The sequence below is a fragment of the Squalius cephalus genome (genome assembly GCF_949319135.1).
Source record: "Squalius cephalus genome assembly, chromosome: 15".
Lineage (NCBI taxonomy): Eukaryota > Metazoa > Chordata > Actinopteri > Cypriniformes > Leuciscidae > Squalius > Squalius cephalus.
In genome coordinates, this window is record NC_137136.1 from 19,569,781 (window position 1) to 19,584,167 (window position 14,387).

Sequence of the window (14,387 nt, forward strand, 5' to 3'; positions counted from 1 at the left end):
TTAATATTATGATTATAAATGAATCCAGACATCAATGCAGCATTATGCAGATGATGAAGTATTGTGAAAAGGGGGAAGAAATGTTACATTCATTACTTGAAAATTTTAACAGGCAATAGGGATTGTTAAACGTTGATTATTCTAATGAGGTTTCAAATTTTCTACTTTTTGTACTTAACTTTTATAAGTGGGCCTTTTATGTAAAAAAAAAAAAAAAAAAAAAAAAACTTTTGCATTTATTTGGTGCATGTTTCACTGGATATATAATATTTATTTCTATAAATTATACATGGGGTTCTTAACTCTGGCTCTCAAGATCCACTTTCCAGCAGAGCTTAGCTCCAGCCCTTATCAAACACTGGCTATGTCTGAAATTGCCCCCTGTACCCTTATAGGGCACTATTTGAAGGGACTGCCATTTGTGGTGTCCGAAACCATCATTTACGTTATCGTGTGCACTCGTTCAATCCCATACTGTAATAACAAGTTAATGAAACCATAGTGGAGGTTATTGAGTGCACTCATTCAATCCCAAAATGCACTGCAATAACGAGTGAACTGATATACACAACGGACGGCTAGAGAATATACATAATGCACTGTAAGGGCCATGCCGAATAAATTCCCGCATCTCGCCAGAAGATGGCGCTCGCAGCTGAATCATCCATCCATCCATTTACAACCCGCTGGTCCAAAATTGATTTTTAATCGATTATTAAAATGTTTAATTAAGGTTTATACATTCTAGTTTCCATGCAAATAGCCTTCCATTGGAGCAGCCAGTTTGCTATAAGATTCAAATTATTATTAAACAGCAAGCACAAACTATGTCGGCAGCCCTTCCGGTGCACTCGTGTCCGGTCCGAATTCACTCACTCATTTTTATTCACTCCTTCCAAGTGGATTATTAGTAGAATAGTGAATTTTGAATTACTTAAGTCACTTTTTGAGTTTTTTTGAATAGTGACTTTCTAAGGTTGAAGATCTTGATTAGCTTGTTCAGGTTTGTTAAACTCTGCGGGAAAGTGGACCTTGAGGCGTGCTGTATATCTAAAAACATTTTGTGGTAGGCTACTGTATGCAAAAATCAAATCTCTTTTGTTGTGTTAATGGACGGAATAATAGTGTTATTGAGAACTATTGAATAAAAGCTTGAGGAAAAAAGGATCCTATATCAAATCCTTGTGGGGTGTAGCCAGTTTAGTTCGAATTTAATATGACTGATCCTGTTCATTAACCCACATAGCCTACAGTAGAGTCTGTAAATGTCGTATACGGTTAGCTGCCGCTTGGTGGCGAAAGAAGATTTGGGGTGGCAAGCCAAACGCTAACGAGTCGATTACAAGCGTTCTGTGAGAGATATCTTTAACCAGTTGGGGCAAGAGTGCACGTGGTAGAGAGTAGGAGGGAACTATAGCTATCCGGATGAAGTGATCGGTCGAGACGAAGAAAAACAACAAGGGCAGGATCATCTTACCTATTCCTCCTCCTCTTCTTTCACACTGCGCGTGCACGGTAACTAACCATGTATTTGCAATGAGCAAACATATGATTCTCAGCAGATGGATTACGTAAAACTAAAGAAAATGCGGACTGCATAGAAAGGAAGAGAAGGAGACAAAGAGAATCAAGAACATGGCAACACCTGTAAGTTGATCTCAGCTTGCAGTTTTAGTTTTATGATTATGTCTCCTGTTCAAACACGAGCTACTGTATTGTGTTTAACCTTTGTTGAAGCCTACATAGCCATAATTGGATCACTGACAACAGACCGCATTTAACTAAAAATAAAAAACGACAAAAAGACAAGTAGTTCTCGACTGAACTTAACAGATTGAGAGCAGCTAAAAACTTTTGCAAACTTAAAAAAACCCCAACATATCTGAATGCATTAACAAACTCAGATCAGCAGCTCATGTCAAAACAGGAGGTTTCGGTTGTTGTTTTTTTTAAGTGCGCGCGCGCGTATTCATCTCATCTGTTTTCTCTGTAACAGCAGTCAGCTGTCCAACCCACTCTTTTACTTTCCATTTCGCTATTGTTGCAACATCATGTGAAAACCCAGCATGTGACTGCACATTTAACACTCACCGCTCTTTATAAGTCCACTCATAAGTATCTGCAATCAGACATTCTACAGTTTGTCATTGACCCTTGCTAATAGTCTGTTTTTATTTTAGTCAAACATGGAGGTAGAGCTGCACGGACTGTTTGAGGAAAACAAAACCTTCGACTACTACGATTATGAGTATAAGGAGGTGGTCTGCCCGTCCAGCACAGTCTCTGGTGCTTTGGCGGTCTTCATTCCCCTGCTTTACTCTGTGGGGCTCTTATGGGGGCTGCTGGGAAACGGACTGGTGCTGGTAATACTGTGGCATAAGAGGCTGAACCTGAGTGTGATGGACATCTTCATCTCTCATCTGAGTGTATCAGACACACTGCTGCTGCTTACACTACCTCTCTGGGCTGTAGATGCGGTTAAGGGATGGAACATGGGCACAGGACTCTGCAAACTGGCTGGTGCTCTGTTCAAGGTGAGTTACTGTAGGCTTCTGGATTGCTCTGATAAGTCTGTAGACTTTACTGGGTTGAATGCCATTTTTATTCTATAAACGGCTACAATCATCAGACATGGTTGGAAGAGTTAATGAGACTCTGAAATTCAGGTTAGCATAGTATGATTGGAATGACAGGTTCTAGATATCAGACAAAATGGATATCTTCTGATGGGATCTGGTAAAGAGACCGTTGTTTTTACAACAAATAAAGTTTTGTGTAATGTGAAATTATTTTTAACAGTGACATGAGGCTATGACGTGAGCTAATTATCTATTATTTTATTTGTAAATACATTAAAATGTATACTTAAAATCACTTGTATACACCTCTTCTATAATAAGCATGTTTTTATCCATTTTTGATATTTTTGGTGGGCATTAAGTCATAAATGTCACGGTGATACAGCAATCCTGATATCAGTGAAGAAAAAAATCTTTAATATTTCATATCATTCTTTTTAAATTGTCTGCTGAATCTAAGTTGTTTGGTATGACCAACATGAAGAAAAAAAATATAAAACAAGAAATTATATCATAGAAAGACCCCTCCAGACCTTTATGACTGTATCAAGGTCAGTATAACTTAAATGATCAGATAATTTGACCTTTTTATGACAAGGCAAGGTTAGTTCAGGTTGTAAAATGTCATGTGGTGCGACTCCCCAAAGACTTGGTATATTAATGATACTTATGAATTAATAATAATTAATAATATTTGTAAAAAATAACTTTACAGACATAATATTTGGTCAGTCTGTCATACAAAGAAAACATTCATTAATACATGCAAAAACAAGAGAGAACCAACAACATTTTAATGATTGATTATATTCAGCTTATGCTTTTTCTTGTGAACTTTCTGTTGTAGTTTTTCGTTTGTTGTTGTTGTTGTTGTTGTGCATAGTAAAATTAAACCTGTAGCTGTAGTTTGCCTTTTTTTGCCCAAAAAAAATGTCAGATAAATACCTTAACCAAGTTTAGTGTTTTTTTTCCTTAATATTTTGCTTGTATTTTGATTATATAAGGTTGTGTGTGTGTGTATTTTATGAAAATGAATAAACGTCAACTTTTCTTGAAAGTTTTTGAAAACCACATGAGACCAACATACTATGTTTTTAAACTGTATTTCCTTTTTTGTATTGTGGACATTCTAATTTGTCAATGACTGTCTGCTATAGTATTGTAATAACTATTCTCTTTCAAAATCTCTTCAGATCAATTTCTACTGTGGTATCTTCACGTTGGCCTGCATCAGTGTTGACTGCTACCTGTCCATCGTCCCTGGAGTACAGATGTTTTCCTGTAAAAAACCTGTGGTGGTTTACGGTTCCTGCCTGCTTATCTGGATCTTTTGCCTGATCCTTTCAATCCCTGATTGGATCTTTCTGACCCACTTAAAGGGTAAAGGGGAATGTATTCACTTTTATCCACCTGGTTCCTGGCGTCTTGCCTCTCGTTTTCCACATCTTGTGAGCTTTGTTCTACTTGTGCTGCTGTTCTGTTGTTTCTTCGTCCTGCTGAAGCTATGGCACGACTCCAAATGCCAGAGGAAGAAGAAGGGCCGAAGTACAGCTGTCATTGCAGCCCTTGTGCTGGCTTTTTTCGTCTGCTGGACACCCTACAACATTGCCTTCATCGTGAACACGGCTCAGCCAGTGGAGAGGGTCCCCTTAGCAGAGGCAGATGAGTGTGAAGGGAGGCAGTGGACAGCTAGCAAAATAACGGCCATTTTTGGGCTTCTCCATTGCATTGTCAATCCTGTTATTTACCTCTGCCTCTCTAAAGAGTTCCGGCGACGCACACTGACTTTGATAAAGTTCAGTTCTTGTAAAACAGACAGTAATGAGGTTTCGCTTTGGGACTCTAGTGGAGTAAACAGTAATGCTTCTGTCCAAGAGGAGCAAGGTTCACTTCAACCTATGAATGACATTAAACCAACAATAAAAACACAGGATGATACATGAATCATGAATACAATGAGAACAGTAATTGACTACTGGATGCCCTGAATCTCATAATTCCAGAAATGTATTTTATGAATTCTTTATTTAACATAGCACATAGGCATTAGATACTTGACAATACTAGGTGTGGAATAATAATGTTGGACGACAAAGAGTCCTTCAAAGGGTTTTGTACATGCATTCTTATACAAATTCTCCTTTGTACTAGATAATGAAGTAAAACATTATGCTCTTATTAAGAAATGCTGGCCAACTCATTTGCACATTTAATTCAGTAAAATGATCATACTGGTGATTATTGCTCTGTCCAATGTGATATTTATTCATTTTTTCGCTGTACTGTAAGTGTTTTGGAATAATGTTCCAAAACAATATTTGCCATTTTGGCCGATACCGTGCCTACTTGCTTGATAATAGAACTGTTCATTTCCATTTGTCAATTTCAAAATCAGCCTTGTCATATTGCAACCATGCAAATGTCAACTGTGTTGCATGCATTCATGTATGAACCATACATTTATTTTTTTATATAAAGTCTGGTGTAGTTGGGAGAAATAGTTTTGAAATGTGTCATCACCACCATCAGCGGGTCTGCAGATGGACAAGATATTTTCTGCTCTCATGACAGGAAGTCATCTCAGTTTCTTAACAATGACGTGTTTTTTTTTAGATGTTTTTTAGAAGGGTGAGTCCTGTCACAGTGCTATTTTAATGTCCCAACTTCTTATCTTCACTTTCAAGTGAAAGCTTATTATGTTCTGCTACTTCTGTTAAAGTAAATGTTTATGAAAGAAAAAAGAATATTAGAAATAAATTTCGGTTTATTAATTGCTCGTCAAATGAGGAATAATGATTTGACGTTTTTGTAGTTTCCTGTGAGATGGGGTCATGAAAGATTCTTTCCCCATGTTACATAAGCAAGTTTTCCTGGGGGAAGTATGTTCTTACAGGGTGAATTGGTAATTGGGAAAGACCGTTGTTGGTATTTTTAGGCATAAATAATTTTCCCTTCTCATGAGTGGAATATCCCCAAGGACAGAAATGATGACAGAGAGAAGAAAAAGAGGGGATTTGTATTTGCTCTAGTCCTTGTAATGTACTGCAGTGTATTGTTCTTCTAAATACTTAAAGCATATCATCATCTTGAACAACAGAAGGGCCGTTCAAGTAAACTGCCAAAGCACATTTTAATACATGTGATCATCCACCCCAATGACTTTGTCAACAGAGTGAACTTTCAACAGACAGTTTTCTTAGAAAGGTAGTGAAATTTGACCGTTCTCTGGTACAGTAAGCTTTCTGGTATATAAACACAAAAATAACCACATGCGTCTCACCCTACTCAGTTCCTTTTTCCGAAACAGAACGTGGTGAGCATTATTGTGTAGAAAGACAGTATGATTGCACTGTCATGCGATCTGATATCATCAGTATTCATTAGATATTTCCCATGAGTCATAATTACATTACGAAAACTGTACAAAATGTATTGTTAATATGTGACCCTGGACCACAAAACCAGTCACATGGGTCACAATTTTGAAATTGAGATTTATACATGATATGAAAGCTGAATAAATAAGCTTTCCATTGATGTACGGTTTGTTAGGATAGGACAATATTTGGTTGAGATACAACTATTTGAAAATCTGGAATCTGAGGGTGCAAAAAAATCGAAACATTGAGAAAATCGGCTTTAAAGTTGTCCATTTATGTTCGTGATTGTGCTGCATTCACATACAAAAATAAATGTTTTATATATTTACGGTAAGAAATTTACAAAATATCTTCATGGAACTAATGATTTTTGGCATAAAAGAAAAATCGATCATTTTGACCCATACAATGTATTGTTGGCTATTGCCACAAATATACCCGTGCGACTTATGACTGGTTTTGTGATCCAGGGTCACATATATAAAAAATAGATTTTGAGAATCTCAGTTGTAACATCACTTTCAGTATGAGGAACATGCATTTTTGCAAGTTTCTGTGTTAATTTCCTGTTGTGTTTGTGTGAATGCGGATGAAAGTTTTTGCTGACATTTGTGATATACAATATTGTTAAGAGTCATATGGATAATTTTCTATGAATCTCTTTTTCTAGTGGGGACAGATAGTCAGTGCTGTTTCCCCAGTCTTTGCATCCAGTGTTTTGAAATGTTTTTTTGTTTTTTAGCTAGACCATAGCAAAAAAAGTACTGTGTGTACTGTCATAACCCTGGTAGATGATGTTTGAGAGTGATTGAATAAATTGAATATCACAAGTTTTTTTAGGCCTACAGTAATTGTCTACACAGACCTGTTTTGACATGTCTTATAACTGGTCGGTCAACTTTTGAGAACTGGGTCATGTGTGTAAGCTAACCACACCGGTATTATATGTGGTAAACAGAGGTAAACACAGTTATAGCATTAGCAAATTAACAAATATAAATCTAAAGGTTATTATGAGACCAATAATATTATGGCAGTGTGTTCATATTCATTTGCACTCCTCAGCTGCCCCCTAGAGGCTTCAATGAAAAGAAAAACCATATATGGCCTCTGCAGCTCTAGGACCTCATCATGGCTAATTTTTCTTAATATTTTCAGTTTTTAGTCCATTTATAGATGGGTGTGTTTCTTTTAAAATTATGTCAATCAACTGAATTTGCCACATTTCAAAGATGATCCAGAGAAATGGGATGAGCTGAATTTTAAGTGTCAAATCAACAAAGATATTTTTTTTTCTCTTTTTAATAAATTTACATTTTCAAAATGATCACAGATCTGCCTTTTTTTAAATTGTTTAAATTTTTAAGCATTTTAGCATAAGGATGCCTGTAACATAATGTAAAGAAAATGGATTTGAATATTTTTTGAATGCACTGTAAAATGGTTGGCGTAATAGTGACATCGTGTGGTTATTTTGGGTACAGCAGTTTATTTCCCTTCACATGTAGTAGAAGACATTTGAACAGTGAGCATTCTACTGCTTCCTTAAATACTAAATTTATTCTCACTGAACAAAAAATAAAGTATTTTAATTAATCCCAAAAAAGTATTTTGTGTGCTGTCTTTTTGTCCAGTAATCATAGTATAAAAAAAGCAAATATCTTGAATGAAATGGCAGCTGTCAAGAGTTGAAACACCTGAACCTAATAATTGAGTATTACATGTCCCCATGACAACTGATTGTCAGTAAACAATTGGTCAATGGCAGTTGCCGGCACTATAAAAAGTCTCGTTTGGCAACACTAACATGTTTTGGCAGTCAAGTATGTTTTGTATGATTTTTTTAGTGATGTTATTGAGGTGGTTAGTTGTAATTTTTTTTGGCCATGGAGGGTACCACTAGCCGACTCTTAAGGTATGCTGATAAATTGTAGTATTTGTTAACAATTGGCATTCATCTAATAATTTATTTATTTATTTTTATTTATTTTTTGTCTATAGTTTTTCTTTGGCACTTCTCAGTCTTTGTGTCTGTGACCATATTGGAAGTGGTGAGGTTTATCCAGGTAAATTCTATAATTCATGTTTGCTAGCATGTCTGTTTGATTCTTTATTTTTATTTTTTCCCCCCTTTTTTTTCTTCTAGTTGGTGGCTTTGTCAGGAGTGGTTTTGGATCAGTGACTAATGCATATAAGCCTGGTTCTGACTCTGATGTTAGTAGTGAACTTCAAGGATCTCTGATATCTGGTAGTGGCAGTCTTGTTTCTGGTTCTGTGACCACTGCAATGGGTACAAGTATGCACATTGAGTCTCTACCTGAGCCAACACAGCTCAACTATGAAACTCTAGTACAGTCTAGTAATGAGTCTGTGGTGTCTAGTAGCCAGAAAATAGTGCAGAACAGCCCCCAGTCCAGTGGCCAATTAGTGGAAGTCGGCTACCAGTCTACAGTGCAAGCCAAGTCACAGTCTGTGGACCAGTCTGGCGTGCAACAACCAGCCCAAACCACCTCACAGTCTGTGGACCAGTCTGGCGTGCAACAACCAGCCCAAACCACCTCACAATCTGTGGACCAGTCTGGCGTGCAACAACCAGCCCAAACCACCTCACAATCTGTGGACCAGTCTGGCGTGCAACAACCAGCCCAAACCACCTCACAGTCTGTGGACCAGTCTGGCGTGCAACAACCAGCCCAAACCACCTCACAATCTGTGGACCAGTCTGGCGTGCAACAACCAGCTCAAACCACCTCACAGTCTGTGGACCAGTCTGGCGTGCAACAACCAGCCCAAACCACCTCACAGTCTGTGGACCAGTCTGGCGTGCAACAACCAGCCCAAACCACCTCACAGTCTGTGGACCAGTCTGGCGTGCAACAACCAGCCCAAACCACCTCACAGTCTGTGGACCAGTCTGGCGTGCAACAACCAGCCCAAACCACCTCACAGTCTGTGGACCAGTCTGGCGTGCAACAACCAGCCCAAACCACCTCACAATCTGTGGACCAGTCTGGCGTGCAACAACCAGCCCAAACCACCTCACAATCTGTGGACCAGTCTGGCGTGCAACAACCAGCCCAAACCACCTCACAGTCTGTGGACCAGTCTGGCGTGCAACAACCAGCCCAAACCACCTCACAGTCTGTGGACCAGTCTGGCGTGCAACAACCAGCCCAAACCACCTCACAGTCTGTGGACCAGTCTGGCGTGCAACAACCAGCCCAAACCACCTCACAATCTGTGGACCAGTCTGGCGTGCAACAACCAGCCCAAACCACCTCACAATCTGTGGACCAGTCTGGCGTGCAACAACCAGCCCAAACCACCTCACAGTCTGTGGATCAGTCTGGCGTGCAACAACCAGCCCAAACCACCTCACAGTCTGTGGACCAGTCTGGCATGCAACAACCAGCCCAAACCAGCTCACAGTCTGGCATACAACAACCAGCCCAAACCACCTCACAGTCTGTGGACCAGTCTGGCGTGCAACAACCAGCCCAAACCACCTCACAGTCTGTGGACCAGTCTGGCGTGCAACAACCAGCCCAAACCACCTCACAATCTGTGGACCAGTCTGGCGTGCAACAACCAGCCCAAACCACCTCACAATCTGTGGACCAGTCTGGCGTGCAACAACCAGCCCAAACCACCTCACAGTCTGTGGATCAGTCTGGCGTGCAACAACCAGCCCAAACCACCTCACAGTCTGTGGACCAGTCTGGCATGCAACAACCAGCCCAAACCAGCTCACAGTCTGGCATACAACAACCAGCCCAAACCACCTCACAATCTGTGGATCAGTCTGGCGTGCAACAACCAGCCCAAACCACCTCACAGTCTGTGGACCAGTCTGGCGTGCAACAACCAGCCCAAACCACCTCACAATCTGTGGATCAGTCTGGCGTGCAACAACCAGCCCAAACCACCTCACAGTCTGTGGATCAGTCTGGCGTGCAACAACCAGCCCAAACCACCTCACAGTCTGTGGATCAGTCTGGCGTGCAACAACCAGCCCAAACCACCTCACAGTCTGTGGACCAGTCTGGCGTGCAACAACCAGCCCAAACCACCTCACAGTCTGTGGACCAGTCTGGCATGCAACAACCAGACCAAACCACCTCACAATCTGTGGATCAGTCTGGCGTGCAACAACCAGCCCAAACCACCTCACAGTCTGTGGACCAGTCTGGCGTGCAACAACCAGCCCAAACCACCTCACAATCTGTGGACCAGTCTGGCATGCAACAACCAGCCCAAACCACCTCACAGTCTGTGGACCAGTCTGGCATGCAACAACCAGCCCAAACCAGCTCACAGTCTGTGGACCAGTCTGGCATGCAACAACCAGCCCAAACCAGCTCACAGTCTGGCATACAACAACCAACCCAAACCACCTCACAGTCTGTGGACCAGTCTGGCATGCAACAACCAGCCCAAACCACCGCCCAGTCTGGCATACAACAACCAGCCCAAACCAGCTCACAGTCTGTGGACCAGTCTGGCATGCAACAACCAGCCCAAACCAGCTCACAGTCTGGCATCCAACAACTTGCCCAAGCCAGCTCACAGTCTGTGGACCAGACTGGCATCCAACACCCAGCCCAAGCAAGTTCACAGTTTCTGCTCCAGCTTGTTTTACAAAAACCTACACAAACTGGCTCACAATCAGTGGACTGGCCCAGTGGTCTGCAGTTAGCTCAAGCTAGATACCAGTCTGTTGTCTGGTCTAGTGACCAAAATCCAGGACAGGACTGCTACCAGTCTGTGGTTCAGCCCAGTGGCCTGCAGTCAGCACAAGCCCGCTACCAGTCTGTGCCCCAGCCCAGTGGCCTGCAATCAGCCCGAGCCTGTTACCAGTCTGTAGTCCAGCCCAGTAGCCTGCAGTCAGCACAAGCCCGGTACCAGTCTGTGGTCCAGCCCAGTGGCCTGCAGTCAGCACAAGCCCGTTACCAGTCTGTGCCCCAGCCCAGTGGCCTGCAGTCAGCACAAGCCTGTTACCAGTCTGTAGTCCAGCCCAGTAGCCTGCAGTCAGCACAATACCGTTACCAGTCTGTGTCCCAGCCCAGTGGCCTGCAATCAGCACAATCCCGTTACCAGTCTATGTCCCAGCCCAGTAGCCTGCAGTCAGCACAAGCCCGTTACCAGTCTGTGTCCCAGCCCAGTAGCCTGCAGTCAGCACAAGCCCGTTACCAGTCTGTGGTCCAGCCCAGTGGCCTGCAGTCAGCACAATCCCGTTACCAGTCTGTGGACCAGCGCAGTGGCCTGCAATCAGCACAATCCCGTTACCAGTCTATGTCCCAGTCCAGTGGCCTGCAGTCAGCACAAGCCAGTTACCAGTTTGTGGACCAGCCCAGTGGCCTGCAATCAGCACAAGCCCGTTACCAGACTGTGGTCCAGCCCAGTGGCCTGCAGTCAGCACAAGCCCGCTACCAGTCTGTGGTCCAGCCCAGTGGCCCGCAGTCAGCACAATCCCGTTACCAGTCTGTGGACCAGCCCAGTGGCCTGCAATCAGCACAATCCCGTTACCAGTCTATGTCCCAGCCCAGTGGCCTGCAGTCAGCACAATCCCGTTACCAGTCTGTGGTCCAGCCCAGTGGCCTGCAGTCAGCACAATCCCGTTACCAGTCTGTGGTCCAGCCCAGTGGCCTGCAGTCAGCACAAGCCCGCTACCAGTCTGTGGTCCAGCCCAGTAGCCTGCAGTCAGCACAAGCCCGTTACCAGTCTGTGGTCCAGCCCAGTGGCCTGCAGTCAGCACAAGCCCGCTACCAGTCTGTGGTCCAGCCCAGTGGCCTGCAGTCAGCACTATCCCGTTACCAGTCTGTGGTCCAGCCAAGTGGCCTGCAGTCAGCACAAGCCCACTACCAGTCTGTGGACCAGCCCAGTGGCCTGCAGTCAGCACAAGCCCGCTACCAGTCTGTGGTCCAGCCCAGTGGCCTGCTGTCAGCACAAGCCCGCTACCAGTCTGTGGTCCAGCCCAGTGGCCTGCAGTCAGCACTATCCCGTTACCAGTCTGTGGTCCAGCCAAGTGGCCTGCAGTCAGCACAAGCCCACTACCAGTCTGTGGACCAGCCCAGTGGCCTGCAGTCAGCACAAGCCCGCTACCAGTCTGTGGTCCAGCCCAGTGGCCTGCAGTCAGCACAAGCCCGTTACCAGTCTGTGGACCAGCCCAGTGGCCTGCAGTCAGCACAAGCCCACTACCAGTCTGTGGTCCAGCCCAGTGGCCTGCAGTCAGCACAAGCCCGCTACCAGTCTGTGGACCAGCCCAGTGGCCTGCAGTCAGCACAAGCCCGCTACCAGTCTGTGGTCCAGCCCAGTGTCCTGCAGTCAGCACAAGCCCGCTACCAGTCTGTGGTCCAGCCCAGTGGCCTGCAGTCAGCACAAGCCCGCTACCAGTCTGTGGTCCAGCCCAGTGTCCTGCAGTCAGCACAAGCCCGCTACCAGTCTGTGGTCCAGCCCAGTGGCCTGCAGTCAGCACAAGCCCGCTACCAGTCTGTGGACCAGCCCAGTGGCCTGCAGTCAGCACAAGCCCGCTACCAGTCTGTGGACCAGCCCAATGGCCTGCAGTCAGCACAAGCCCGCTACCAGTCTGTGGACCAGCCCAGTGGCCTGCAGTCAGCACAAGCCCGCTACCAGTCTGTGGTCCAGCCCAGTGGCCTGCAGTCAGCACAAGCCCGCTACCAGTCTGTGGACCAGCCCAGTGGCCTGCAGTCAGCACAAGCCCGCTACCAGTCTGTGGACCAGCCCAGTGGCCTGCAGTCAGCACAAGCCCGCTACCAGTCTGTGGACCAGCCCAGTGGCCTGCAGTCAGCACAAGCCCGCTACCAGTCTGTGGACCAGCCCAGTGGCCTGCAGTCAGCACAAGCCCGCTACCAGTCTGTGGACCAGCCCAGTGGCCTGCAGTCAGCACAAGCCCGCTACCAGTCTGTGGACCAGCCCAGTGGCCTGCAGTCAGCACAAGCCCGCTACCAGTCTGTGGACCAGCCCAGTGGCCTGCAGTCAGCACAATCCCGTTACCAGTCTGTGGTCCAGCCTAGTGTCCTGCAGTCAGCAATTCTTGGTTCCAAACCTTTGGAGAAACCCAGTAAAATACCACTTAAAGCTATGAGTCTGATGCAGTCAGTCCAGCCTGGCTTTCAAGATCCAGCACCTCTGTATTCTCAGACTAAAATTAAGCATTTTTATCCAGGCATATTGAGGTTGTTGCATGAAGTGAAATCATAGCTGCGTACTTGGCCTTTTTCTTCACTTACTGTTTGCTCTGTTTTTGAAAATTAAACAAACTTGTAACTTTGTCTCCTGGGAGTCTTAGTATTGTTTGTGCTGCATTAGCATGACCTCATCTTTGTTTGACAATCTGCTTTATCTCTTATGCCCTGTTTAAACTTGGAGATGAGTTTTGGTTGATCAGATCAAAAAAGTGTGTGCTAAAAACAGGTGTCAAGGTGTCTAAAGTGTTTTGCGCTTGTCCACTTTCAACAACTTTCAGAAGTAGTCTACTGCATTTGACTGGATTGCTTTACTAGTGTAAACCAGTGTTTCACAACCTTTTTTCAGTCATGACACCCTTTGAGATTTTGTGGCACCCTACACTAGTATTGTGATTGTGACCAACAACTTGATGGGAAAGGTTGTGACCGCCATTGCTTAAATACTTGTTTAATGGCATCTTTTTGTGAATAAAAGCCAGTATCAATGTTACCAATACTGCTACTGATGTCTTGAGTGAATTATATTTTATTTTTTTCAGTATGAAACATTTATCACCATTCAAAATTAGTGTATTGAAAGCTATCAATTTTAACATTTATAGGCTCCAAAATAATTTTTAATGTAAGTGAACTTAAAGTAATCTTCACATAAGCCCATAATAAATGTCATGTTTACCTGTGTCCCTCCTGTCTAACAGGTAGAAATTACACAGAAATTTAATAAAGTTACCAAACACTTTACAGTCTTCACTGCATAAATTATAAATTAAATATTGATTAATCCTTATTAAAGCTACAAGTGTTCTTTAGTCAAGAGCAGTAAGAAATTTTCTCTGTTACCTGTGTTCTTTGATTCTGCTGGCACGTGGAACACGCGTCCCATTTTCTCACAACTCTTTACGCTCATTTAAGACTGCTCTTATGAGGATACTCAACAAACTGGACATTGGCATAATTAAAGCTATACTGTGTAATTTGTTAAGTTGATTCTTAGCAAAAAACGCTTTGTTCTTTCAAAATGATATGTGCTCATTAATGTGTAATTACTTCTACCAACTAAACAAGTATTCTCATAAGCGTAGAATCTGCCATTTAGAATACATACGAGCGAGTCGCTCGAATGGCGGCAGCCATGTTGCGCCTCCATCTTGAAAATACATTAGCCAAAGAGATTCCATACCTAGAAATTCAAGCTTCGCCTTTCGCGTTTTTTACACTCA

The 14,387-nt window shown here is 43.6% G+C and overlaps 1 protein-coding gene and 1 long non-coding RNA gene across 2 annotated transcripts; both read left to right on the forward strand.

Annotated features, from left to right (window-relative positions):
• The first annotated feature begins 1,382 nt into the window (after positions 1–1,382).
• cxcr3.3 (chemokine (C-X-C motif) receptor 3, tandem duplicate 3) lies at positions 1,383–7,559 on the forward strand. Its single transcript, XM_079895913.1, has 3 exons — positions 1,383–1,647; positions 2,181–2,534; positions 3,773–7,559. The coding sequence occupies exons 1-3, from the start codon at positions 1,636–1,638 to the stop codon at positions 4,520–4,522; spliced, it is 1,116 nt and encodes a 371-aa protein (XP_079752039.1). The 5' UTR covers positions 1,383–1,635; the 3' UTR covers positions 4,523–7,559.
• Positions 7,560–7,785: 226 nt separating this feature from the next.
• Positions 7,786–8,504, forward strand: LOC307172753. The gene is made up of 3 exons (XR_013823761.1): positions 7,786–7,874; positions 7,961–8,010; positions 8,106–8,504. It is a non-coding gene; the product is annotated as an uncharacterized lncRNA (long non-coding RNA).
• The last annotated feature ends 5,883 nt before the right edge of the window (positions 8,505–14,387 follow it).